Genomic DNA, 26917 nt, shown 5'->3' with positions numbered 1-26917 from the left:
CCAGGCTCTGGGCTCTGAATAAGCAAGCTGGGTTCCCTCAGTTTCACACCAAATGCCCACAGAAGCCCCAGTTGCAAAGGAAGTCAAAAGATCAAGGATTTGTAATCAGTCTTTCCCAGTTGCCTTTGGAGATGCTGCAGAGGAACTGATGGTGGAGCCTGCGCCAGAGACGATGGGGAGGATTTGCTTTGTCTATGCTTTTTTATCTTTCTCTCTCCTCCCACCCCAACCCCCTTTCTTGGGGCATTTGTCTTTGAGGAACCTGGGGTGTTCTTTTGATCACTTCAGTCTCTCTCTGGCACTTGAGTTCTGATTGGCTGACGGACTTAGAGTGGGAAAAATGTTTAATTAAGTAGATAATCTCTTCTTACGAATTTCGGTGGCTCTATTTCATCCCCCCCCACTTGCACTTCAAGACTGATTGTCCTTCAGCCTAGTTTGAATCTGGGGGTCATTCAACTTCTCTTCACACTTGAGGAGCACAGGCGAGAAGCTCCTTTTTAAGACCTACTTTCGCTCTCGGTCTGTCTTTCCTTCTCTCTCCCACTTCTTTGTGTCTCTTTGGATTATGTTTCGGACAGGCTCTTATCCAGGCACGGTGCTCCTTGTCTCCTTCTTCCACTTCAGCCACCCTTGGTGAGTACTTCCAGCTTCTCACTTTGCGCTCTGGAGAGAGATGGGGGGGGACCCAGGCGATGCCGTCCTGGTCTTCCCTTCACTAGTTCAATCTTGGCTGTCTTTCTCTTGCCCCTGGATGCTCATAATTTTGTGTGTTTTGCAAAGTCTGGGCACGTTAAAAGACAGGTCCCTTTTGAACTCCAGAAACCCAAACTGCTGTTGCCTTAAATCAGTGGGAGCCCCAGGGGAGCGGCTGGTAAAAGATCTGGGGCATCACTTCCAATTTGCCAGATGAGCTCATGGCAAGGCAGGCTCTGTCCTGTGCCTGGAGCTTCCCATTCTGTGGCACTATCTCCCTCTCTTGTTTTATGCCCCTAAAGTCATCAGCAGTTCAGCTGCTACCCCCAGTCTCTAGTTCAGTTGGCAGTGCCCATTTTCCATGGGGCAGTTGAAATCCACCACTTCTCCTCTTGATGCAAGTTAGATGTGATACTGGGGAGTCATCTCACGTGAGGAGAACCTGACTTTTGAAGAGCAGACTTTGGTCTCTCTGGCATCCTCCCATGACAGTCATAGTCAGCAACACTTCATCTCTTTCCAGTCACTGGGGTGTTAGTTCTGCAGGACTCTGGGGCTGCGTTCTGCTACGGCACGGGTGGTGAAAGATACGGCACCAGAGGCTGAGGACCTTCTTGGCAAGCAGGAAGATCCTGGAATCTCCCATTCAAGGGCCTTGTGTTGAAGGTGCCTGGACACCCACCAGCAGTCAGAGTAGGAATCCATATTCTGACTTTGCCTATGGCAGGTTCAGGGCTCTGAGCTGCTGGACTGAGATTGGGGGGACCGGGGGGGGGGGCTTGTGCTGCTCTGGAGGACCACATGGAGATTGTGCATTTGTTCCATAGTTTATTTTCTGCAAAAAAGTGATGTCTGAGATGAGAACTGGCAGTTTTGAAAAACTGGCTGCTAGTGTTTGCTAGCAGCTCTGGGCAGTTTTCAAGTGGCAGTGAATTCTTCAGTGAATGTGGACAACTGGGATTGTATTTTTCTCCCTGCACTTGGTCTTGCTTAGCTTTCCCTTATGAAGAAACTCCAGTGGCATTAAGTTGTTTGAGGAGTTCCGTGGGACCCAGAGTTTGTGCTGGCTGACTCATCCCTAGCAGTTTGTCAGGAGTGGAGGTCAGGTGTGTGCATACCCAGGGTCCCTTTCAGCCACCTTAACTCACTGGAATCCCATTATCCAGGGAGTGGAGCAGTCAATGTCAATTACCAAATGCATGTTTTGAATCCATCCACTTGCTAGGACCGAGGGAATGATAAGCAGAAGAAATCTGTTTTGCTGTGATAGAAAGTTGTGTTTTGAGCTATGTCTAGCTACAAGCAGCTGCTTTAAAGTCCAATGGCAGTTTTGATGTGAAGCAAACAGTATTTTGCAGCACCTGTAAGATCATCAGCTTTCTTGCTATCTATTTATTCATTTGACTTCCAAGGTTCACTAAACTAATTTAACATGCATATCAATTAAGGAAACCTTTGTTTCTGTTCAAGCTTGGATGAATTGAGTTAGATTTTCTAATCCAGCAATTTCTCACAGAATTAACATCTCCTTTTTGAAGACTTTTGCAGAGCCACAGAGTGCCTGGGCAGTTAAAATGTTTTCTTGCTGGTTCCAGAAGTACCCCTATTTAAATCTATGTAGATATTGGAAGGATGTTTATGGCAAACAATAGCACATATTACACGAAAACGTCCTGAAGGTGGGACTGACTTTATTTGGTCTTGAAAGGATTTGGGGGGCAGAGTTAGCACTTGGACTGGTTTGAGGGTTTAGTTCCTCAGTTTATGTCTCTGATGTTCTTTGTTTAAGAAATGTGAAACCAACAAGTCAAGGCTGATTCCAGTCTGCATTTCACCTTACCAGAGCCCTCAATTAGGTCTCTGTCCTTTCCCTATTTAGCTCCCTACTTCCATTTTCAGTTTCTTTTTAAAGAAAACTACCATACAGATAACATTGGCCATTTCCCCACTCACCTTTTGTTGCGTGCTACTCGCTCCAAGTAACGCGGGTTCCAGCGGCACTCCCCACTACCGGAGCGGCGACAATGCAGCCGCCCCGATTCTGCCACCCTCGAGACCCCTCAGTGCGCGTCATTTCTGTTCCTGTTTGGAACAGCGCCTTTTGGGAAACCCCGCGCGAACTACCTGCAGTGGGGAGCATGACTGCGCGCTCAAAAACACCCGAAGCTTACAAAACCGTTTTGCCTCTGCTTTTTTTTTTAAGTGAGGAAACGGCCATTGTTATCCCACAAAGACAGAACATTTTTACTGCTTTTCAAATTCCTGGAAATTCACCCAAACTCAAGCCTATTTAGGGTATCTAAGTAGCAAAAAGTACAATTTTAACTCTATTTTCAATTAGTTCTTAGGCCGAAGCTGATGTAGTTCCATTGAAACCGGTGGACATTAAACCTGATTACATTCAATTAATATTAATCCTGTTGTCTTCCTCTGTCATAAGCCATGTGATGAGCCTCAACGCTGCTGTAGACAGAGCTGTAAATGCGCAAAAGGGATTTCATATCCAGTTTTGTTGCCAAATGATGGGCACAATCAGACTGAAATTCTTGAATAAAAGTAACTGCATCGTTGTGGAACTGAGAGGCCAGAAATGGAAACGGAGTCAACCATGAACAGCAGGCTTCGGCATTTGTGAGCTTCTAGGTGGGCTTCATACTTAGTTTCTCACAGTTTCTAAAGCATTGTTTTCGTTTAATTTTAGTTTTGAAGAGGATTTCTGGAGTTTCCATGTTAGACTGAACCATCTTCCCTCTTGCAAATGCTGAGGCAAACGGGTACAACTTTATTCCCCAAAGGTTTTTGTAGCAAATATTATTTGCACCATGAAACTGATCAATGCAATACCACTGTAATGCCTTCAAAGATTAGTTGTGTATCCTGGCTGTGTGGAGAAATGGCTCCAGCACTATCTTACTGTTGCAAATGGGCAAGTAGGAAAATGAACCATCACCTGTCCATGTGCCTTCCCCATGTGCCTTCCCCCCGTGCCCCCTCCCTCATCTTCTGGAAGGGCCTGCCTGAAGAGGTTAAGAAGGCTCCTCTCCTGGCTTTTTACAAACTATGCAAAACTGAGAGAGCTCTTCTATGCAGGCAATAAGGTAGCCCTGTACAAAAGGCTCCACAAAGTTACCTGGATGAGTGACTGGGGACTGATGTCTGTACTACTGTGTATCGGTTGCTTTAAACTGGCTCCTGTTGAGTGATTTTGTATCATTTACTGTGTCATGTTAATATTTGTGCCTTGCTTCAGTTCTGTGTGGTTCTGATTGGTTCTGCAACCCAAAATCTACTCCATTGTTCACTGAATGTTCAGGTGGACTATCAATTAATCAAATAATTAAATAAATAAAAAATATCAGAGAGATTGTATTGTTGAAGGCTTTCACGGCTGGGGTGTTCTGGGGTTTCTGGGCAGTATGGCCGTGTTCCAGTAGCATTTTTCTCCTGATGTTTCTCCTGCATCTGTGGCTGGCATCTTCAGAGGATCTGATGGTAGGAAAACAAAGAGATGGCTGAAAATGGAGCTTCACAATGACATACTGATGTTCAGCTGCCTGTAAAACTTTCCTACGAAGCAGGTGTGTCAAATTTCAGTGAAGATCCATTCACATTATAACTGTGTGACTGTTTTCAGACAAGACCTCCTAACACTTCTTAGCTTGGCTCTGCCTTCTCACTTCTGAAACAGTCCATAATTCAGTTGTTGTACACTGCCCAGAGCCTTCCAGGGGTGAGCAGTATAGAAGTCGAATAAGCAACCAAACAACCAAACAAACAACCAAACAACTTGCCTTAAACACCCAGCAGTGTCCTCCATGTCGTCTTTAAAGACATTACTCCAATTTCTATCCCTTTCTTTTCCCAAAAAACTGGAGGAGGCCCTGCAGAGTTCTGAGCCATTTTGTCCCTTGAGTAACCCTTGAGTTCCGTTTGGTTCCAAGAAAGTGTCTGGTCCAGGGTCACCCAGCAGGCTGCTTATGGCTGGTCCTAGTTCCAGCCGAGCCCCCATAAACACCACTAATTGTCCTAGCAGAATAAAACTTCTGTGTTCAGAGGCCATGTTTAGACAAACGGTCTAGTGGGGCTTAAACTGTTGAATTGCAGCACAAACTGGTTACACTGAAATGATTGTGGATGTCACCCGAAGCAATGTGGGCAAAATAAAGTTTTTGAAGCCAGGGCTTAAAAATCCCTGTATCAAATAAATACATTCTCTTTGGTCCTTTCTGCACCACAACAGTGCAGGGGTGCGTCAGCATATACAATGCTGACACACACACCCCGGACCGTTTGCATGGATGGTCCCAGGAGGGCGGCAGGCGGCGGCGCAGCCTTCACACAGGCTGCGCCGTCACTGAATGCTTACCTCGTCTCCTGGCTTCCAGCTCGTTGCAGAGGCCAGGGGACATGCCCCCACAGGCTGGAGCAATGGCTCTGGAGTCACAGGCCAGGGGTGGTGTCCCCTGGCCTCTGTGACAGGCTGGAAGCCAGGAGACGAGGTAAGCGCTCAGGGACGGTGCGGGGGAAATGGCGCCTTCCAGCCGCTGCTGTTAGCACGGCAGCGGTTGGAAGACGCTGCTTTTGAAAACCCTCGCTGGGGGAGCAAGGTTCGGAAGCAGTGTCTTTGCGCCCCTCGGGGGTTGCGAGGCCGGGGCGGCCGTGCGAACCCCTCCCCAGGGACACTGTTTTTAGCGTCCCTGGGGCGCTCTTTACCGCCCGCACGGAAAGGGCCTTAGATGCAAGAAACAATTTAATAAACAATACTTACCATTCGTCTCCATTTTTATTATATTTTTTATATTTTCAATTATAGTAACTTAGTAAAACCAGAATGATTTAAAATGTGCACACTCAGCCATGTTGCTGAAAACTCCAGGGGCATCGACACGTTGCCAGATCCTCACCTCCCAATCACTGAGGCATGGCCACCGTTCCCAAATGGACTCAGTTGTCCACCCCAGGAAAATTCCACTATGAATTATGACTGTAGGGAGAGCCGGAGTGCCCAGCTGTGTGTGGCTGATGCCTTGATTCCAAATTCATTAGTCTGAGGCTTTTCTTTCTGGAATGGAAGCCGGGAATGCAAAATAGCTGCCCACTATGAATACAAGTGGACAGATTCCTCCTTGGTTTCTTTTGTCATTTCTACATCTCAGGGGCTTCTGGCCCAAGAGTGCCAATTGATTGTTTAATGCTTTCAGTCTTTAGCTGATCAGTTACTAATTAGTTAAAGCATTCAACTTCTGCGAAATCAGGGAAAGAGCAAACGATTGCACAAGCTTTTCATGGACATAATTTCAAGGAAACAAGTCAATTTATTTGCTTGGTTTGAGAATAAGTCAGTAAAGCAACCTGGAAGGAAGACTGCTGGAATTTTCCAGTGTGGACAAAATCTAGGTGTGACCCCATCCAATGTCTGGAGAGGACAGTTCACGTGCGCACCTGCTCCCTAGGAAGGAGCTAGTGTGGCATTTCATGAGATGGTGGGGAAAGGAATAAATCATCAACCTTTCTTTTAGTATGTTTCAACATATTCTGCCACCATGGCATAATAACATTTTCATTTCAAGTCATTTTTGTTCATGCTAAGAATCCAGCTATGAAATGAATGTCCACTACCTAGCATTTGTTAACAAGGGTGAAAAACAATTGACATGCACACAGTACAAAACAAGACCAATCATAATAATATCCAGCATTTCACTGACTAGAATACAGCTCTTCCTAATTCAGTTTTATTGCATGCAGTCAAAGTGATTGCAGTTCATAATAAGAATTCAAACACTTTCTGTTTGTTTTGTTTGGGGGAGGGGTCTATGTTAAGAACCATCAAGTCACTTCCAACTTATGGCAAATCTACAAATTAATGACCTCCAAAATGTCCTCTTGTTTCCAGCCCTGCTCAGGTCTTGGCAGCCGAGGGCCGCTGTGGCTTCCTTGGTGGAGTCAGCACATCTTGTGTTGGGCCTTCCTCTTTTCCTGCTGCCTTCTGTTTTTTCTGGCGTTATTGTCTTTTCCAGGGACTCTTCTTTTCGTAATGTGACCAAAGAACCATAACCTCAGTTTATTTATTTATTTCATTTTAAAACTGCCCTCCCCTGAAGGCTCAGGGTGGTGTACATGTGATGCAAATATCTCAGTAAAATCAGCATAAAACAATAAATTAAAATTAGAAGCACAACAGATTTTTGAGCAGCAACTGATGGGGACTCCCCCCTCCCCCCCACGGGAGGCCAGGTTAGTACGAGGGTCTGATGGCTAACCTGGCTCTCCAAAAGCCTGGCGGAACAGGTCTGTTTTGCAGGCCTTGCGGAAACTCTGTAGATCCCGCAGGGCCCTGGTCTCCTTAGGGAGCCTGTTCCATCAGGTAGGGGCAGAGTCATAAAGGCCCTGGTCCTTGTAGAGACCAGACGAATCTTTTTTGGGCCAGGGATCTCCAGCAGGTATTCCTCCAAAGAACAGAGGGAGCAAGCAGGGCAATATGGGGAGACATGGTCCTTCAGATATGTAGGCCCAATGCTGTTTATGGCCTTAAAGGTAAAAACCAATACTTTGAAAATGGCCTGGAACTCGATGGGCAGCCAGTGCAGATGGTATAGGATCGGAGTAATCCAGTCCCGACTAGATGTTCCCGTAAGCAGTCTGGCTGCCGCATGTTGTATGAGTTTTAGTTTCCAGATCACCATCAAAGGCAGGCCAGTGTAGAGCACGTTACAATAATCCAGTCTAGAGGCGACTGTTGCATAGAACACAGTGGCCAGGTCAGAATGGGATAGATACGGGGCCGGTTGCCGTGCCTGTCGCAAATGACGAAAAGCTACCCCGGCAGTCTAAGCCATCTGGGCCTCCAATGATAATGTTGGGTCCAGAGTCACGCGCAGGCTCTTAATGGACGAGGCTAGATGTAAGGCCTCGCTGTCTAGCGAAGGCAGGCAAAAGTCCACCAATCTCTCCCCTCGTCCCAGCCACAGGACCTCCATCTTCTTAGGATTTAACTTCAGCCGACTTGCTCTCATCCAACCAGCCACAGCTTCTAAACAACAGTTTTAGCTTCTAGGCAGAGTTCAGGCTTGATTTGATCTGGAACCCACTGATTTGTCTTTTTGGCGGTCCACAGTATCCGTAAAACTCTCCTCCAGGATTCTATTTCAAATGAACCAACTTTCTTCCTGTCACCTTTCTTCGATGCTCACACCCATACATAGTCATGGGAAATACTGTGGCATGAATTAACTTGACCTTGGTCACCAGTAATACACTCAGGCTGATTACCCACTGCTAGCGTTCCCCGGCCTGGCCCCGCTCTAGCATGAAAAGTCATGTCAGAAGTGCTCTCATTTTCCCTGGGGAAAGCAAGAAACACCCACAAGGCAAGAGGAAGTGTGTTGGGACAAGATTTCTTGCCCTGACATGCTTCCTGTCCCACTGTGTGCCTCTGCACTGGCCTCAAGGATATTTTCTAGCTCCCTTCACGACTGCCCTTCCCAGTCTGTCTCCTGATTTCTAGGGTTGACCTGAACTTTTTACCCCGATCTTCATTTTCACGTACACACGAGTCTTAAATAAATACTTCCATCTCTTTCTCCTCTGGCCCCCTAGCAGAGAAAGCTCAGGTTGAGAACCAGGTGAGGGCAGTGGTGGGATTTAAATAATTTAACAACTGGTTGTTTACAAGCACCATTTTAACAACCGGTTCTTCCGACGTGGTGTGAACCTGCTGAATCCCGCCACTGGGTGAGGGGTGCAACAGTAGCTAGGGTTCATTCAGCTGGAGCTCAGGAACCAGCCGCAGTGGGACTGGTTCCTGAGCTGGAGGGAGCCCGAACAACAGGCGTGCTGGATTAGTGGTCCACTTTGCTTTTTGCTCCAAGTCTGCCCTTCAGCCTTCGCTACTTCGAGGCTATGCCACAATTTCTCTTTGGAGACAGAATTCCCTACTTTGGGGCTGGAACAGGCAGACTGCTATTTCTCAGGCTTGAAAACAACCACTTGGTCCCCTTTGAACCCTGAACCCGGGAAATGAAGACTCATAAGGAAGGCTCTTTGGACCTACCGATGCTTGAACCCTGGCCTTATGGGGCAGCTTCCTTACCTCATCTTTCATACTAAGGCTGGCCTAATTGTTCCTTCCCTAGGTTTTCCCTCATCTCATGTACTGCATCGTACACCTGCTTTAATATGATGTTTCAGGAAATTCTCAGTCTAAGCACATCATTTGGAAGGAATGGGGCACAAAGCAGTGACACTTCCTGAGCCCTCCATAATAGGCACAGCACTACAGCACCACAACAGTTTATTGCCACATCTATTACAACTATGAATAGAACCATTACAGTGCTACAGCACATGCATGAACAAAACCACACAAAAGGGTATGATCAGTCACCACAGTGACCAAGAATTGATGCACAGTTGCTGCAGATCTCTACGGCAGGGAGGGGTTGGCGGGAAATATGGAGGCAATGTGTAGAAACCTCCCTTTGCCAGTGTGCCTGCCTTTGCATTCGCAGCAGCAATGAAAGCAATACCGAGAATCCCCAGTCTTGAAAGCAGCCTGCAGCGGAGTGAAAGCATGTTGGGAAATCCCTTGCTCTTGTATGGCAAAGAAAATGTTTTTGTGGCAACAGGCACATCTGGCTATTATGAAGAGAGTTCCTATTTAGGGGGATGGTCATCTTTTCCTCACTGCTGAGGTTCCCCCCCAGGTATGAAGAAATCTCTTTCATGATTAGACCTGTTTGGCACATCTACTTTAGGCTTGCCAACCTCCAGGTGGTGGCTGGAGATCTCCTAGAATTACAGCTGATCTCTAGACAGCAGAAATCAGTTCCCCTGGACAAAATGGCTGCTTTGATGGGTGGACTGTAGGGCATTGTACCCCTCCCCTCCCCCTCCCCAAATCTCCAGGTATTTTCCAGCCTGGGTTGACACCTCTAGGATCATCCACTTTTCTGTCAGAGGGAGCCAGCTGGAGCTCAAGAGAACTGCAACAGGAGAATTCATTAAGGCGATTTCCTCACTGGTGATTGATCCCAGGATAGTCACTCGAAATATTGAGATTTCGTCACGTTCTCCCCACTGCCGAAGCCTGGAATGCAGATAAATCCTGGCTCTGTCCCCCCCCCCCCCATATCCCACGTCTCTCCTGTACCTGGTTGCTTGTGCAACTTTTTGCCAGAACACGTTTCCAATCTAGATTGGTGGGGAGGTTTGGGCGTCTGATTTCGTTTTCAGTTTCCCGCCTTACACAGTGACGCAAATGCTCCCAGCCAATCAGACTGCAGCAGCCAATGCATGATGTGCGTGCAGGTTTTTATTTAAGTTTCATTTTTGTTTCACTCGGCTTCTTCTGTTCCTCTGATTTGGTCTTACATTTACCTACTCTGACGAGAAAACGAGAGAATGGGGACGCTTGGGCTCCACTGTTCTTTTTTACTAACGTCTGATGGAGATAACGTGTACTCAGTAGAACATGATGGAAAGTTTCTGCCCTGGCATGACAGCCAATTAGGACAGTCCCGGGAAGCCGATTGCATGGTAGTGGGGTTTGTCGCTTTTCTGGAATCCAAGGCAGGCACAGATGTCTTCAATTGAAACATGACGCAGTGAGGATGATGAAACCGCGATGAAAAGGTGCAGTTTATTTTGAAACTTGGATTAATCTACATCTGATTTTCAGTGGGAAATCGGTCTTAAACTCTCCTCAATCCAAATCTTGCCTTTTTCGATTTCCTGAGCTCTTGACCAGTTCCCTTTTTCTTTCTTGTGAATGGATTTTCAAGTGTGTTCAGCATTTCATTCTTCCTGGACCATGGTCAGTCTTCACTGGGACATTTTTGGGAGGAGTTTTCATCTTTCAATTTGCAAAGCCATATTTTCCTTCACACTCGGGACCTTTTGCCTTCTTGATTGATGGCCTGGCTTTCTGCTTTCATGATTGAGATAAGCTGTCCCCTTCACCATTATAGTAAACATGATATGAATAATAATGAAGATTACATTCGGACAACTACTAGTCTAGTTACAGTGAATGAATGTAAAATTCATGTACAGTGTCCCTTTGGTTTTAAAAAAAATTAAATGGGGTAACCCACATGTTATACTCCATGCATGTACAACTGGAAATGATACAAAACCTACATTTATCCAAGTACCTGTCCCTGTTTTCAAGTGCAAAGTGAAGCATGTTGGCAAGATGCACGTGTGTTCACTGTCACAGACAAAGTGGTGTTTGAATTAAGCAGCAACAAGGTTATTTCAGAAATTTACAGCTCAGAAATTGGTACGTATAGAACCCACAGAGTAGAACCCATAGTAGTAGAACCCTGCTTAGCTGTTTTGTATTTGTAGTAATAATATTAATAATGACAATAACAACCACCAATCTTTCTAATTTCAACTCTATTATAATCCTTCCTTCCTTCCTTCCTTCCTTCCTTCCTTCCTTCCTTCCTTCCTTCCTTCCTTCCTTCCTTCCTTCCTTCCTTCCTTCCTTCCTTCCTTCCTTCCTTCCTTCCTTCCTTCCTTCCTTCCTTCCTTCCTTCCTTCCTTCCTTCCTTCCTTCCTTCCTTCCTTCCTTCCTTCAGCAAACCCAAGCTGGCATTTTACTATCAAACGCAAATACTCAACAATATTTATTGATAGATTGAGCAAGTGGGGAAAATTGGTTTGAAAGCAAGATAGGGTGGGCAGCACTTGGCACGAGAGGAAGGCAGGAGAGGAGAGACCACTTTGGGAGCTGCAGGGGTGGGGGGGTGGACGGGTGGGCAGGGATGAAACAGAAGAATTCCAGGCATTTTCCCCACTGATGAACATTTCTCTCCCTTCCAGGTCAGTGAACAATTTCCTGATGACTGGTCCCAAGGTAAGGCCATTCCCTTTGATCTGTGTTTCAGTCAGCCCAGATTGGCAAGCCTGCGTTTACCTCCTCATCTCTGCCTCCTTTGGCCACCCAGGATTGCAAACCTCCCTCTCCCCCTGCTCTCGCTTCAGGCTTTTCTACACTGAACTATCGAGAGACTGACAAAAAGGTCTTCTTTGCCCCAGTCTTTCCATATGGACTCAATCTACCCTCAGGTCTGCTGGGCTGAGAGAACGCTTGGCCCAAAGTGTCTTCCCCTCCAATAAGCTGCTAGCTCCTGGTGTCAACTCATGAGTAAATGTGCTGCAGAGCAGGGCCAGCGTGGGACTGGGGATTCCTGCCTCCTCACCTGTGTTGTTTCCAGCAGGCAGAACCACCCAGTGGCCATGGGGGATTGGGGAGTGGAGTGGGAGCCGCTTGTCCAACTGGGGGTCAGCAGGTGCTCTGAATGGTGCCAGCTCCCAGAGAGAAAGTGGATCTATCTGTGCTGCCCCCCACCCCCAGCTGTTTCAGCCACCAAAAACAGCACAGGAGAAAAAACCAGAATCCTGTACCAAATTAGGCCCTGCAGAATTTGGGGACGAGATCAGTTCCAAAGGGGGGGGGGGGGATGGGATGTCACAGAGAAGCTGCCATTTTCTCCAGGGAAAATTATCTATGTTGTCTGGAGGTTAGCAGTATTTCTGGGAGAACGGAAGGCTGGGAACCTCGTCTGAGCCTGAAGCGAGGCTCCACTGCAGCATTCAGTTCAGAAATGCTCCTTGCTCAGACTGGGCTGGAGGGGTGGGGGGGGTGTCTCACCCTGTCCTGGCCATGTGTCCACAAGCATTACCCTATGGATCTGTGTGCTACCTGCAGTGCTGCTCACACATGGAGATGCTCCCAGTTCTTCCTTCTCTTTGAAAGGTAGCCCCAGCCCCGTGCCAGCCATTTCTAATGGCAGCATGCAGCTGTAGTGTGCTGTGACTAGGAGAACAGCTCTCCAAATGAAGTTCACAGGCAGAAAGAGAGTTAAATTATAAAAAGCTGTTCGGAAAACCAAATGCCGTGGTTTCTGTAGTTCCAATAGAAACTCCTGCTGCTGACAGTCTTTCTCTTACAGGCCTACCTCATCTACTCCAGCAGTGTGGCCGCCGGGGCACAGAGCGGAATTGAGGAATGCAAATTCCAGTTTGCCTGGGATCGCTGGAACTGCCCTGAGAGAGCTTTGCAGCTTTCCAGCCATGGAGGTTTACGGAGTGGTAAGTCAGCCTGGGCCCCTAAGACCGCGGGAAATTACCTGTTCCCTGGTGATCTAACAAAGATCTAGACAACTAGATAACTAGACAAAGACATTCCTGGTGATTCAGGGCAAAGTCTTGGGGGTGGGGGTTGGCAGAGTTTGGGGAGGAACTCAGCTGGGCTATCATCCCATAAAGTCCATTCTCCAAACTGGGGAGTCTGGAGATCACTTGTAATTCCCAGGGGAGGGGTAGGAACCATTCTGCTCAAGCTGAGGCTAGCCACACTAGGGACTGCTATCTGCTTTAGGCCAACAGGTTTCACAAGGCCTCCAGTGGGACCCTTGAGCGGCTCTCTCATCAAAGTCTTAGAGCCAAACTACAAGGAGCTCCCTGATGATTTTTCCCATTGAAATTTTGTTCAAAACTGCAAGGCAGCTGCCCGTGGCTTCCTACTGAGAAGCTGGAAGAAGGAAGACAAGGCAAATGTTTCACCCGTTCCTTTGCCAGCCCCTTGTCTGCTCACTCCCCCACCCACCCTACCCCCGCTTTGGCCTTTGTCATCATCACAGGTGTCTGCAGTGGGGATCCTGTTCACGCAGCTTCTGCAGCTCTCTCCTGTCTTTGCTCCACAGCAAACCGAGAAACAGCATTTGTGCACGCCATCAGCTCTGCTGGAGTCATGTACACACTGACACGCAACTGCAGCCTTGGAGATTTTGACAACTGTGGATGTGATGACTCCCGCAATGGACAGCTGGGTAAAGTGACTCCAGACAGCCCCATCGCTGTTCGCTTCCAGAGCAAAGGGACAGAGACCCAGAGCAGGAGGCCGGCACAATCACAAGCGTCTGTCCATATGTGCTTTAGGCTGTCCACTCCACAGTCTTTTAGAGGGTCATATAAGAAGGCCCTTCTCCATAAGCCATGAGCACTTAGAGCTACAAGATGCTTCCTAGGGTACATCCACTTGGCCCTTCCTTCCCCCCGAGCTAAACTGGGCCATTTTCTGGGCCTCTTCATGTGAGGTTGTCCATAATAAGATAACACAGCAACATTGCAGTCTTTGAAAAAAATGATCTTCCATCTAGCTGCACACAGTGTGTGAAAGGAGGAGGTCATTTTCTCAGTATGGGTGGTGGTGGTTGGGGGGTCTTCTGTGGAGCAACCGCTGCCAAAGGCTTCAAGTTCAGGCCCTGGGATGAATTCCTGTAAGAGGTTCTGTGGTAGGAAGTATTAGCGAAAGCTGCTCAGAATATTTATTTTTATTCATTGATTCATGTTAATAGTAGTCTGCCTTTCTCACTGAGGGTCAAGACTTGTGTGTGTGTGTGTGTGTGTGTGTGTGTGTGTGTGTGTGTGAGAGAGAGAGAGAGAGAGAGAGAGAGAGAGAGAGAGTCCAATTAATGCCACGGAACATCAAGTAAACAATCTGATATGGTTGGGATTGTAGAGATATGGAACCAACCAGAAATCTGGAACAGAAGAGAAGCAAAGCATTAGTGTTACCGTGCCACAATAAACAATACCAAAAATTACACAGTAGATGGATCAGTGGGCACCAACATGTCTTAATGTTGCATCCTAAGGGAAGAACAGGATTGCGCTAATTGTTTTTCTGCAATTTGCACATGATTTGAACATTCTGGCAAGGCCTGGAATTAATTTGTGGGGCAGAAATACTGTCATTCCAATTATCAAGTTTTCCTTTTCTGCATGGGAATCAGCACTGTAAAATATGCAGCTTTAATTTTTTTAAGTGTCACATTTCAAGCCAATATCCAAATGATGCATGTGGTCCCCAGTGAAATTTGTCTTATCCCAGACATGGAAATGAGAATGCCAAGTCTCATCCTACTGTTTGCAAAAACGTGTTTCCTCCTTTGGGCCACCGTGAAGCTGGGGGAGTGGGAGGCCCAGTGGCCCTGCGGGCTGATTCTGCCTCCTAACGGCTGGTATGTCTCCGCAGGGGGGCAGGGATGGCTGTGGGGCGGATGCAGCGACAACGTGGGCTTTGGAGAGGCCATTTCCAAGCAGTTTGTGGATGCCCTCGAGACCGGGCAGGATGCCAGGGCAGCGATGAACCTGCATAATAATGAGGCGGGCAGAAAGGTACGTTCTCTGCTAAGTCATCAGTAGGGTTTCTTCATTAAAACAAATAGACAAATGGGAATCTGCAAGGAACTTGCAGAGAGGACCATCCCCTGCCTCTGCTTTTACATTCTCCCCTCTTCTTCCTTTGTCTCTTCTCCCCCACCTTTCTCTCCCCTCTTTCTCCCTCCCGCACCCCTTCTCTCCCAGTTTCTCTCCCCACCCCATCTTTTTTTCTCAGGGACTGTCCTAAAAATCACCTGGTTGCTCATCATGGCTCTGAGCACTGCAAGGGGGCAGGTGGGCCCTCCACATTCACTCCAACACTGGCTGATTCCGCACAGCATAATAATAATGGGTTACATCCGTTATTTTTTAATCCAGGTCTGTTTTATTCCATTTTTGTCCTTCGCATGGGTGGCTGTTTTTCGTGAAGGAAACAATCTGTTTTCTTTCTGCCCCTTCACATGCTTTTTTTTTACAATGCAAACGTGTAGGCACAAACATCCCATTTTTCCTGTGTTCTAATTGGCTGTTCTATCACCACAGTCCCCCATCCTCTGCTAAGGAAATGCTTCCAATTGGTGGAAAATCTACTCCAATCCCAGGAGCCCAAGCAGGACCTCCCCCTTCCATTTCTCCAGCGTGAAAAAAAAGGTTAGGGCTTTGAAACCACAACACTCGTAAACATGAAGCATGTAAACTCCCCCCTTAACATTGTGAGATATAATAAAATCTGCCCCAAAAGGGAGCAAAGCAATATGTCCCATCCACATCCAAAGGTATGCACCTACCTAGCTGTGTGCTCTGAGCACCCAAAGAACGTTTGTTGTGAATTCATTGCTTTGGGTGAAATGGTGCTCAGAGTCAGTGGTGGGATTCAGCAGGTTCGCACCACTTTGGCAGAACCCTGTCAGGATGCCTATGGGCTGCTGGGGCTGCTTGCTGCTTTGGGCTTGGGGCGGAAGGGATTTCAGTAGAATATTATGTAGTATGTTTCTGCTCATTTTCACCAGCAGGCCAAGGCCGACTCTAATGAACTATCCCCCTCATCTTTGAGAAATTTCCCTTTCTGAAGGTGAATGTAACTACATTAGTAGTTGTCACTTGTTCGCATGCAGAGATACTGAATCTGACAGCATTGTGGTCGCTGTTCCCTATCGGCTCAACAACACTGACTTCCCACACCAGTCCTGGGTCCCACATAGAATTAGATCTAGGATCACCTCTCCCCTGGTTGGTTCCACAACCATCTGCTCTAAGCCACAGTCATTTAGCATATCCAGGAATGCTCTCTCCTTACTATGACCTGAACATGCATTTTTCCAGTTTATATGGGGATAGTTAAAATCACCCTAATAATTACCACTCACGTTTTTGCTTTTGTTGGCCTCTCTAATTTCTTTTTCCATCTCAGAATCCTCTTGTGCGATTTGGTCAGGGGGACGATAATATATTCCTAATGTTAAACTATGCTTCACCCCTGGTATTGATATATCCACAGTGCTTCTGTAGGAGGAATCCAGCTCCCTCTGCATTGTCTATTTTATGTGACACTATGCCTTCTCTTTGATGTAGATGGCCACCCCACCCCCACATATGCTCCTGTCCTATCCTTTTCCTGTAGAGCCTGTAACCTGGGATAACAGCATCCCACTGGTTCTCTTCCCTTTATTCCACCATGTCTCTGTAATGCCCACTATATCAATGTCCTCCCTTCAAAACTCCTGTACTCCAGCTCCCCATTTTAGGTCAAAGGCTTCTACTTCATTAGCATAGAGACACTTGTATACTCTGTCTCCTGTCCCTAACCTGGGATTTATGTGTTTTTCCCTCTAGCCTTTTGTAGACACTATCACTTATCACATTGCTATGCTCCTCGGCTTGTAAGCGAGGTTGGGATTTAGAAAAACCTCCCTCTCTGTCTGCATCCCCATGGACTCTGTATTCCGAACCGAAGTCACCTCAGCTCCTGTCGGCTTTTCCCCAAGGATCAGTTTAAAAGCTGTTCTGCCACCTTTTTAATGTTGAGCGCCAGCAGCCTGGTTCCTCTTTGGTTAAGATGAAGCCCGTCCCTTTTGTACAGGCCTGCCTTATCCCAAAAGGTTCCCCAGTTCTTGACAAATCTGAAACCCTCTGCCTTGCACCACCTTCTCATCCACGCATTGAGACCCTGTATCTCTGCTTGCCTGGCTCGCCCTGCGCATGGAACATGTAGCATTTCGGAGAATGCCACCTTGGGGGTCCTGATTGACTAGCCTGATTGAGGAGGGGGTGCCTTTCGTTTCTAGCAAAGCTGGTTCAGCAGGGTCTGATACCCTTCGGAATGACAAATCGGGTCTGGCAGTTTGTGATCCGTACCTGGGAGCAGGTGCGAGTGGACAGACCACTTCATCCCCCATTCGGGGAGAAGGACTGGTAGCTGCCAAGGCTCCCCAATATCTGGCTGCTCCATTACCGGGAGTTACAGTGAGACGGAAACAAGTATCAACTGTGCCTACAGTCCCTCTGTTGGATTTGGACGAGGGCCCACTTGGGCCACAGCTTCTTTGGCAAAAGTACCTGGAAGTTTAGCACGGTCTGGAGAAACCGCCAAACCAGGGGACACTGAAATGTGGTGCCACTTCCACAGTCAAGAGGCGGTTTGAGACAATGAGCGGGTAGAGTACCAGAGAGCATTGAACCAGATGCACCAGGATTTGATGGAGCTACACCTGGTGATAGCTCATACGGAAACGGAACAGAACCAGGCATTTGAGGAGGCCCGTGTCGCTCGTATGCAGCAACAACAGCCACCTGCACCTGTTCCCTTAGGGGCTGGGGCTTCTGTGGATGGAGCTGGGAGTGGTGGTCTCCCAGCAGCCATTCCAGCAGATGGGGCAGTACTAGTGCTGGCTGGAGCCAGAGGTCTGCCGGCACCACTTCCAGTTCAGTCGGGCGATGGCGCCACTAGTGGGCAACCAGCTCAGCCAGCTGGAGGGCAACCGGCTCAGCCGGCAGGGGTTCCTGAGCAACCGATACCTCTAGGCTTTCCTGCCCCACCAGTTCGTCTGGTCCCTCCTGTGTTTCCAGCCCCACCAGCACTGCTGCTACCACCATTTCCGTTTCAACCACCTTTTGGGTACCCCATGATGCCTCCTGTGGGATACCCGCAGCTTCTTCAGGTCCCCCGAGTATGGCTGATGGCAAGTTATGATGGCTCCCAGAAAAAATTCCTGCATTTTGGTTCAAGTCAGCACCCATATGCAGAAATATGACTGTCAGTACCAAAATGACTTGGAACGGGTATATGAGGTGGGCTGTGCCCTGGATGATGTAGCAGCTGAATGGCATATGCAGCTCTTTCAGAGAGGGGCTCCAGAACTTCGCAACTTTCAAGAATTTATGATAGCCCTCCGACGCTGTTTTGGAAGTTCATTCATCGGGGAGGAGGCCAAGGAAGAACTAATGCTGATGCGCCAAGGGACTATGCCTTTTGTGGAATTTGTGGAGAATTTCTGCACGGTGGCCAGTAAGATTCCCAACTGGGATGATCTGGTCAAGGTGTTTGCCTTTAAACAAGCTTTGCACCCTGAACTGCTACGGTGGTCTCTTCAATAGGACAGTCCCCAGACTTTTATGGAATGGATCATGCTGGCGGGCATGTCCGATGCACATATGCATGAAGCAAAGTCCCATGTGGGCAAACTGGCACCTCAGAAACTGGGGCCCTACCTCATCAGAAGTTGTCTGAAACTGAAAATGCATGTCACCGGCACCTTGGGTTATGTCTCTACTGTGGAGAACCCAGTCACATGGCAGCTGGCTGCCCAGCAAAACGACTGGCAAAAGCTCCTGCCCCGAGAGGCGAGCCGTCTGTCAAAGGTCCCAATCCTAAGAAGGGAACAGCACGTCTCGCACTCCCCACTGAATTGGATTACAATTTGTCTGATGAAGACTGTAAAGGCTATGTAAAGACCGCTTTGGACAACACTCAGGATATTTTGGAGAGGGTGAGTGAACCCATCATTCTACCCTTAATACTGTCCAAAGGTCCCAAGGGTCCTAAACTGAAAGTCCACACATTTGTGGATTCAGGTTGCTCTCACTACTTAATACATCCTAGTGTGGTAGAGAGCTTGGATTTAAAACCTTTTCTGCTACATATAACCTTGTCCTTCAATCAAATGGATGGCAGCCCTATGAGTGGCCCCCCAGTGACTTCACATACAGAATCAGTACTTGTTTAATGTGCAGATCACTGGGAACGTAGAAGTTTTGTAATAGCTAATATTTCGGATTAGCCGATCATTCTTGGGATTTCTTGGTTAATAGATCATGATCCGAAAATCCAATGGGCTGATCATATTGTCACATTCACTGAACACCCTTGTGGTGAGCATATGTCATTGCACCCTCCTGCATCTACTGCTTTGAGTTATGGCAACCACGTCACCTCCATCCCAACTGAAATCCCCGCGCCCAACCGGGATTTATGGCAGGTGTTTGAGGAGACTGAATGTGATGCTCTGTGATTCAAACTGTAAAATTGAATTGGTTCCCGGTTGCACATTGCCTAAGGGTCATTTATATCCCATGAGAGACTGAGGATGCTGCATTACGAGACTTTTTGAATAAAAATCTGTCCCGCCATTTCATCCGGAAGGCGCAGAGCAGCTTTGCTGCACCTGTGTTGTTTATCAAAAAGAAGGATGGCTCCTTACGATTGTGCACGGACTATCGAGGTTTGAATGCTGTATCCACCACCAATAAATATCCTTTGCCCCTCATAAAAGATTTACTGGCTAATTTGGGCAAAGGCCATATTTTTACGAAGTTGGATTTGCGGGAGGCTTATTATCGAGTATGTATAGCGGACGGCTATGAATATTTTACTGCTCTCAACACCTGTTATGGCCAGTATGAATATTTAGTTATGCCATTCAGATTAAGTGGAGCTCCCGGTGTGTTCCAGAGTCTGGTCAATGAAATTCTGGACAATTTGCTGTATAACGGAGTTGTAGTTTATTTGGATGACGTTCTATTTTCACAGAGGATGAGGCTTCCCATGTTGCGCTAGTGCGGGAGGTGTTGCAGAGGCTCCTTAACAACTCTCTTTTTGTTAACTGTCCAAATGTGAATTTCACCAATCCAAGTTGGATTTCTTGGGCTACCGGATTTCTGCTGCTGGCTTGGAAATGGATCCGGCTAAAGTCGCTGATGTTGTTAACTGGCCCCCTCCCCAAACCCGGAAGCAGCTACAATCCTTTCTGGGCTTTGCTAACTTCTATCATGACTTTATTCCTACTTTTGCTGAATTAGCATTGCCAATCACTGATCTGCTGCGTACCAAGGGGAAGGGACCCAGTGAGGGGACAGCCAAACACTCCATTGTGTTGGTCAGATAGCTGCCAGAGAGCGTTTGACACTCTAAAAATTGCATTTACATCTGAACCTATTTTGCATCATCCCGACCCTTCCCAGCCATTTGTAGTGCATGTAGACGCATCAGATAAAGCGCTTGGTGCAGCGCTTTTGCAGCGGGATGCTTCTGGCCAGTTACACCCCTGTGCCTATCTCTCTAAAAAGTTTTCTGGCCCTGAATTAAATTGAACTGTTGGCGACAAGGAAACTTGTGCTATAAAAACAGCTTTGCTAGTCTGGCGGCATTTTTTGGAAGGGGCGGAGCATCCTTTCCAAGTTTGGACCGATCACAAGAATCTGGCATCTCTCTGCAAGCCCGGTTGTCTAACCGCCAAACAAATCCAATGGGCGGACTTTTTCAATCGCTTTCATTTTACAGTTCATTTTTTCCCGGGCAAATCAAACTGGCCGATGCTCTTTCCTTCCTGCCTGAGGGGGTGGACTCAGTTATAACGGTCCCAACTTCCCAGACCATTCTGTCTCCCACCCATCTGGGGCAAGTCGTGACACGCTCCCAGTCACACCCTCAGGAAACGCCAGCCCCTCAGCCTCCCTCTACTTTGCTTGCTGCGTTTTTGGAGGCGGGCACGAAGGCGGTTTCTGTAGAGGAAGGAAGTGACTCATTGTTCTTGAGGGATGGACTTTGGTGTAAGGGTGATCTATTGTATGTTCCACCCTCCCTTCGCCCTGATGTCATCTGTTTGAGCCACAATTCTAAAGCGGCCAGTCATTTTGGCTTTGTAAAAACTCTGCATCTTATTCGTCGGCAGTTTTGGTAGCACTTCATCTGCAAGGATATAGAATCGAATATTCAAGGGTGCCCAGTGTGTGCCATGGTCAAACGGGTTCCAGGGAAATCTCCAGGCTTATTGCAGCCACTGACCCCCCTCCCCAATGGTCCCTGGAAAGTGATTTCTATGGATTTTATAACTGACCTGCCACCCAACAATGGGAGAACTGTGATCTGGGTAGTTGTGGACTTGTTTTCCAAACAGGCACATTTCATTCCTTGTATGTCACTACCCACAGCTCAGCAATTGGCTAAATGGTTTATCTAGCATATTTACCATCTGCATTCTACCCCGGACAAGATAGTGTCTGACAGAGACAGTCAGTTTATTTCTAAGTTTTGGAAATCCTTTTTGCAGTAATTGGGTATTGAACAGGCTCTCTCCTCCCCTTATCATCCTCAATCTGATGGGGAATCTGAGAGATCCAATCAGACATTGGAGCAATATTTGCAGTGTTATGTAAACTACCAGCAAGACAATTGGGTAGATCTACCGTTGTTTGCCAAATATGCGTACAATAATGCGGTTCACAGCAGCACCGGCAAGACTCCCTTTGAGATAGTTTCGGGACATTCCACTAAGCCCATTCCTTTTCTGCCTCAAGGGAAGGCAGTTCCCCCAGAATTAAAGGAGTTGATCCATAGTTTGTCTGAAAGGTGGCCTGCTATTCGTCAAGTGCTACTGAAGGCTCAGATTGCTTACAAGCGGCAAGCTGACAAACATATGCACGAGCTCCCTCTAGTGGTCAGAGATATGGTCCACAAAGAATCTGCGTGATATTCACAAGCCCACTAAATTGGGGTTGAAGTACATTGGGCCATACAAAATTCTGAAAATAATTAATGGTGTGACTGCTGACCTAGACTTACCAAAGGCGTTACATAAAATCCACCCTGTTTTTCATTGCAGTTTGCTCAAGAAAGCACCACTCCCGGATTTGTGGCATCCAGAGTCTAGTTCAACTCCACCAACTCTGATTAATGGCGAGCAGCATTATGAAATTTCTGCTATACATGACTCTTGCATCTATTGTAACCGCTTGCAATATTTGGTTTCCTGGAACGGCTGGTTACCTGGACATAACAAATGGGTGAATGCCATTCACATCAGAGCTCCCAAACTCAAAGTGTTGTTTCCATCATTGAGGATCTGACAAACCGGTTGTTAAAATGGTTCTTGTAAACAACTGGTTGTTAAGTTATTTGAATCCCACCACTGCTCACAGTCACTGCCATAGAGAGAAAATGTGCTTGGGGGATGTTTCTGAAATGGCGAGCTATATCGGTTGGCAGCTCAGCGGAAACGAAGCTGACATGACATAATACAGGAGAACTGGGGGTAGGGCAAGAAAAATAAAGCGGTTGGGTGCCGTTCCCTCAGGAATGGGTTCAATCCAGGATTTTTTTAAAAAAGATGGTGATTTTGGCATTTTTTGAAAAATTTGGAGAAGGGACCCATTTGGAGAAGGCACCCATGTAAAGTTATTCCCCAATCCAGGATATTTCCCTTCATCAACCCATTATAATGTGTTTCTACCGTGCGGAATTGATCACTATTTTCCCTCAGAGGAAACGGTAGTTGGAGGGAGCTGTGCTGAGCTACCAGGTGGCTTTTAGAATATTGACCTCATGTCATGAAGACTTTAATCTGGATGGTGAGCATGGGTTGCCCCTTTAACATAGAAAGCCTCCATGCAAACAGCACCCATTGGGGTGGAGACTTTCCACCACATTAGCCAGTCTAGTTGGGAAGTTGCTTACATACAGCACCAATGGTGCCTCCTCACCGCAGACGTGGAGGCTTGGGTGGCGAAAACTATCCATCCTTCTTGTGGCGCAGCTCGTCCGGGATGGGAATGGGGGGGGATATTAATTTGATTTCTACAAACTATGCAAACACAAGGGTGTAAGGATACAGGACATTACAGTGGACAGGTTCATTTACGTTAAGCCTGATGGTGGAATCCATAACTGATAGCCATGGTTTCAGCAGCTAATAGCGACAGTCGTTCATAAATTTAGGTTTGAAATAAGGGCGGGGGGAAGACTTTCAGTGCAAGCGTTTTGCAACAGTTTCTTCAAATGGGAAAATGAGGAGTGGCTTTAAGGAAAGCACCCCAGCTCTAACATTATCTCACAGAGCTGGAAAAAGTACTGAAGAGGGCAACCAAAATGATTGGGCGGTTGGAGCCCCTTTCTTGTGAGGAAAAGCCGAATGACCCAGGGCTTTTCTCTTTGGAAAAGCAACAACTAAGAGCCAGGATAAGATGGAGGTTCATAAAACTGTGCTGGTGGAAGAGAGAGTTTGGAAGGATAACTTTTTCTCCCTCTCCCAAAACTCAAGGGCATCCAGTGAAGCTGGTGGGTGGATAAAGCTGATTCAGAATGGCAAAAGGAGATAGTTTATTGTACAGCAAATGAGTAAAATATGGAATTCACTGCTGAGGATGCAGTGAGGGCCACAGGCATCGACACCTTTAAAAGGGGATTAGACAAACCCATGGAGCAGAGGCCCATCAGTGGCCAGTGTGGTATAGTGGTTAGAGGCAGGCTCTAATCTGGAGAACTAGGTGTCTGTTGTGGAGAGAGGAAAGGAAAGGAATCTGTAAGCCTCTTTGAGTCTCCTTATAGGAGAGAAAGGGGGGCTATTAGTCCAAACTCTTCTTCATGTTTAGTCAACCTCTGAATTCCAGTGCCAGGAGACCTTATCAGAAGAAGGCCTCAGCTTCTCTGCCGTGTTGTGGGCCCTGCAGTGGAATTGGTTTGGCCTCTGTGTGAGACAGGATGCTGGACTAGAGGGACCCTCACTGGTCTGATCCAGCAGGGCTCTTCTCATGTTACTTATGTTGTGACTAGGAAGGAGAGGCGTTTCTTGTCTACCTGGATTTGTTGCATAATGTCCAGTGACCTTTTTTTTCACCTCTAGGCAGTAAAAGGGACTATGAAGAGGACCTGTAAATGCCACGGGGTGTCTGGCAGCTGCACCACACAGACCTGCTGGCTGCAGCTGTCCGAGTTTCGAGAAGTGGGTACATACCTCAAGGAGAAGTACCACAAGGCGCTGAAAGTGGACTTACTCCAGGGGGCAGGCAACAGCGCAGCCAGCCGGGGGGCTATCGCTGAGACCTTCAGCTCCATCTCCAAGAAGGAGCTGGTCCACCTGGAAGACTCGCCCGACTACTGCCTGGAAAACAAGACCTTGGGCCTGCTGGGGACGGAGGGCCGGGAATGCCTCAAGAGAGGCAAGGCCTTGAGCAAGTGGGAGAAGCGGAGCTGCCAGCGCTTGTGTGGGGACTGTGGGCTGGCCGTGGAGGAGCGGCGAGCCGAGATGGTGTCCAGCTGCAACTGCAAGTTTCACTGGTGCTGTGCTGTCCGTTGTGAGCAGTGTCGCAAGCGAGTCACCAAGTACTACTGCATCCGCAAAGAGAAACGGGAGCGCAGCGGGGGCGGTGGAGTACTCCGCAAACTCAAAAGGAAGCAGCCCTAATGTTCGCACCCACCCCTGACCCTAACCCCCTCAACCTCCTCTCACAAATCTCTTCATTTCTTATTTTTCATGTGTGTCGGCAGCACTGAGGAAAGAAGGTGATCTCTGCATTGCATTTAAGGTAGAGCAAAGTGTCCCGGTTTGGGATGTGCGCAGGGAAGATGTTCACAGAAGTTCCAGCAAAGATGAAGCCACCCCAGACTTCGCCAACTGTTGTGAAGCAAGTCTAATTTTGGACTGGTTGACAATTGACCATTTCTCCAAGGAAAGGATTGCAGCAGCCCTTTTGACAGGGGCTTTAGGGGTAGTGTTACCAACCTCCAGATGGGGCCTGGAGATCTTCCAGAATTACAACTGATCTGCAGGTGACAGAGATCAGGTCCCTTGGAGAAAATGGCTATTATACCCCACCCCTCACTCCCCCCACCTGTTGTAGCATTATACTCCATTGATGCTCCTCACCTCCTACACTCTGGCCTCCCCAGGCTACGTGCCCAAGCCTCCAGGGATTTCCCAGTCCAGAACTGGCAACCGTATGGGGCAGCCTACCCTTATCAGGAGCTAGAAAACATTCCAGGGACCAGCATCCAACTAGATCACCTTAGGGCTCTTGCATCCAATTAGGTGGGCCCAAGGTTCAGAGTCAGACTCCGGGGGACAGGATTCTGCTTCTCTTCCCAGAACCAGACGTGACAGTCTTTTCTTTCTCCTAACCTCTGCATCAAAATCCAGTTTGCTCCTTGATCAAAGAAGTGACTCGGGGTTTCATGGGAATGAAGGAGGTCATTTTGGAGCCTTGACGGTATTTAGAGGCTCTTTGCAATAGCTGAATCTGCAAACTGCTCTCAAGAGGTCGAGGCAAACTGGCTGTGTGAACAGGAGGAACCCTGCAAGTGGAACGAGAGGAATGGGAGCTAGGAATCCTTTGCAGTGGAAGTTTTGGAGGGAAGGTGGATCAGAGCGGGACGTGTGGGCCAAGTGGGGAGGAGGCAGGTTGGGAAATTTATAAACCCACATTTTGGCTGTTTCTTCGCTTTCATGACAGATAAAAAAAATTGCCAGCTTTTTCTGAAAAGTAAAAAAGATCTCCATTTTCTGAACTTTTATTTTCATAAACAGAAAATCGTGGGGTGGGAGGATGTTGCTGCCCAATAAATCCACAGTGTATTATTTCTGCTACCTGGCTAATATTCAGAGTATAGTATCAGTACCCCGAGGAATTTTTCATTCCTCCTTGGCTCTGCTGTGGATGGTGCCACCTGGGCTTTCCTGGAACGGTCTCCTCCATCCCTTTGATCATCTCTGCAGCATTCAGCAGTGCAACCCGGTGTGAATAAGGGTTTTAGGAGCTCTGGCGGGAAGAGTTCAGGGTGCCATTTGACCTTCTTAATCAGCTGCTGTCTCAAACACACTGGTTTAGGGATCCCATGACTCGCTGTCTCATGCTGATGCAATGCCTCTGGCTCATCCGCTGCGGCTTCCAGTAGTGGGTGTTCCAGCTGTCCTGGTCCCCCAGAGTTACACTACAGAATAAATCCCCCAGCTTCTCCCAACACCAGCCCAGAAAAGTTATTCCAAGCAGAGCAAACGGGAGCACTGATAAGACACATGAAGGTTGAGAGCCAACTGAGGCAGGTCTTGGCACCCGGCTCCCTGTGACAAGAACTTCAGAGCAGAGTGTCAGAGTCAGGCTAAGCAGTTTAGAGGACACAGTGATAGCCTGTGCTGAGCAGAGCCATTCAGACGTTTGACCTGGAACGAGCACATCTTGAGCCCAGAGGGAAAGGAAGCCAACTCCAAGCAGGTTTGCCATAGGCCACGAGGAGCCCACCCCACCCCCACCCCATGCCAGAGATTATCTTTTGAGGGCACAGAATTTGGAGTGTTGTATCCCTTGCAGTCATCCCCTTGTGGGAGGGAATGTACACTGTTAAAACTCCTTTCATGTCCTCTATGCCTCTTTCAAAAACCTTTTCCTTTGATGAAGGGGAATTGCATTGTAAATAGGAGTTAAGCACTTTGAAGTTTTAATTTATTGCACAGTTAACTGTGATGTATACACAACTGTTTGCTTGTCTAGATTCCATACTTTGATGAGCTTAGTAAAAGCTTTGTAACTGGATGGAAGACATATTTGGCCACACAATGGGATACACAGAAGTACTTTATCATGGTATGCAGGAAATTCCCCATGGGGTATGATATACCAAGAAGCAGAGGTAGTTCCCAGGAAAAGAATTCATCGACTGAATCTTCCGGAGTTACTTTTCAACACTGGGATAGTTCTAAACCAATCTACCTACTTCTTACTGGCCAGTAGACCTGTAGCTTGTTAGTCAATAATAAATTGAAAGCTGTGGTAACTAAAA

At 47.6% G+C, this 26917-nt stretch overlaps 1 protein-coding gene across 2 annotated transcripts; it reads left to right on the top strand.

Moving 5' to 3' along the window:
* The first annotated feature begins 305 nt into the window (after positions 1-305).
* Positions 306-26917, top strand: WNT8B (Wnt family member 8B). 2 transcript variants are annotated; one of them, XM_048506849.1, is made up of 6 exons: positions 306-636; positions 11527-11560; positions 12660-12798; positions 13350-13538; positions 14747-14889; positions 23988-26917. In XM_048506849.1, exons 1-6 carry the CDS (start codon positions 569-571, stop codon positions 24546-24548), a joined length of 1134 nt encoding a protein of 377 aa, XP_048362806.1. In that variant the 5' UTR covers positions 306-568; the 3' UTR covers positions 24549-26917. The 2 variants fall into 2 exon arrangements, with proteins under 2 accessions (XP_048362806.1, XP_048362807.1); XM_048506850.1 differs by having other exon boundaries at positions 312-636; positions 13413-13538.

Source organism: Sphaerodactylus townsendi, linkage group LG08 (genome assembly GCF_021028975.2).
Source record: "Sphaerodactylus townsendi isolate TG3544 linkage group LG08, MPM_Stown_v2.3, whole genome shotgun sequence".
Lineage (NCBI taxonomy): Eukaryota > Metazoa > Chordata > Lepidosauria > Squamata > Sphaerodactylidae > Sphaerodactylus > Sphaerodactylus townsendi.
The sequence above is the reverse complement of the archived record's forward strand: the minus strand, read 5'-3'. Positions and strand labels throughout refer to the sequence as shown.

Bases quoted from the DNA above. Each gene is read 5' to 3' on its own strand.
- WNT8B (XM_048506849.1), top strand. From the start codon at position 569: ATGTTTCGGACAGGCTCTTATCCAGGCACGGTGCTCCTTGTCTCCTTC. The intron at 12,799-13,349 runs GTAAGTCAGCCT...TCATCATCACAG, and splicing joins CCATGGAGGTTTACGGAGTG to GTGTCTGCAGTGGGGATCCT. The intron at 14,890-23,987 runs GTACGTTCTCTG...TTTCACCTCTAG, and splicing joins ATAATGAGGCGGGCAGAAAG to GCAGTAAAAGGGACTATGAA.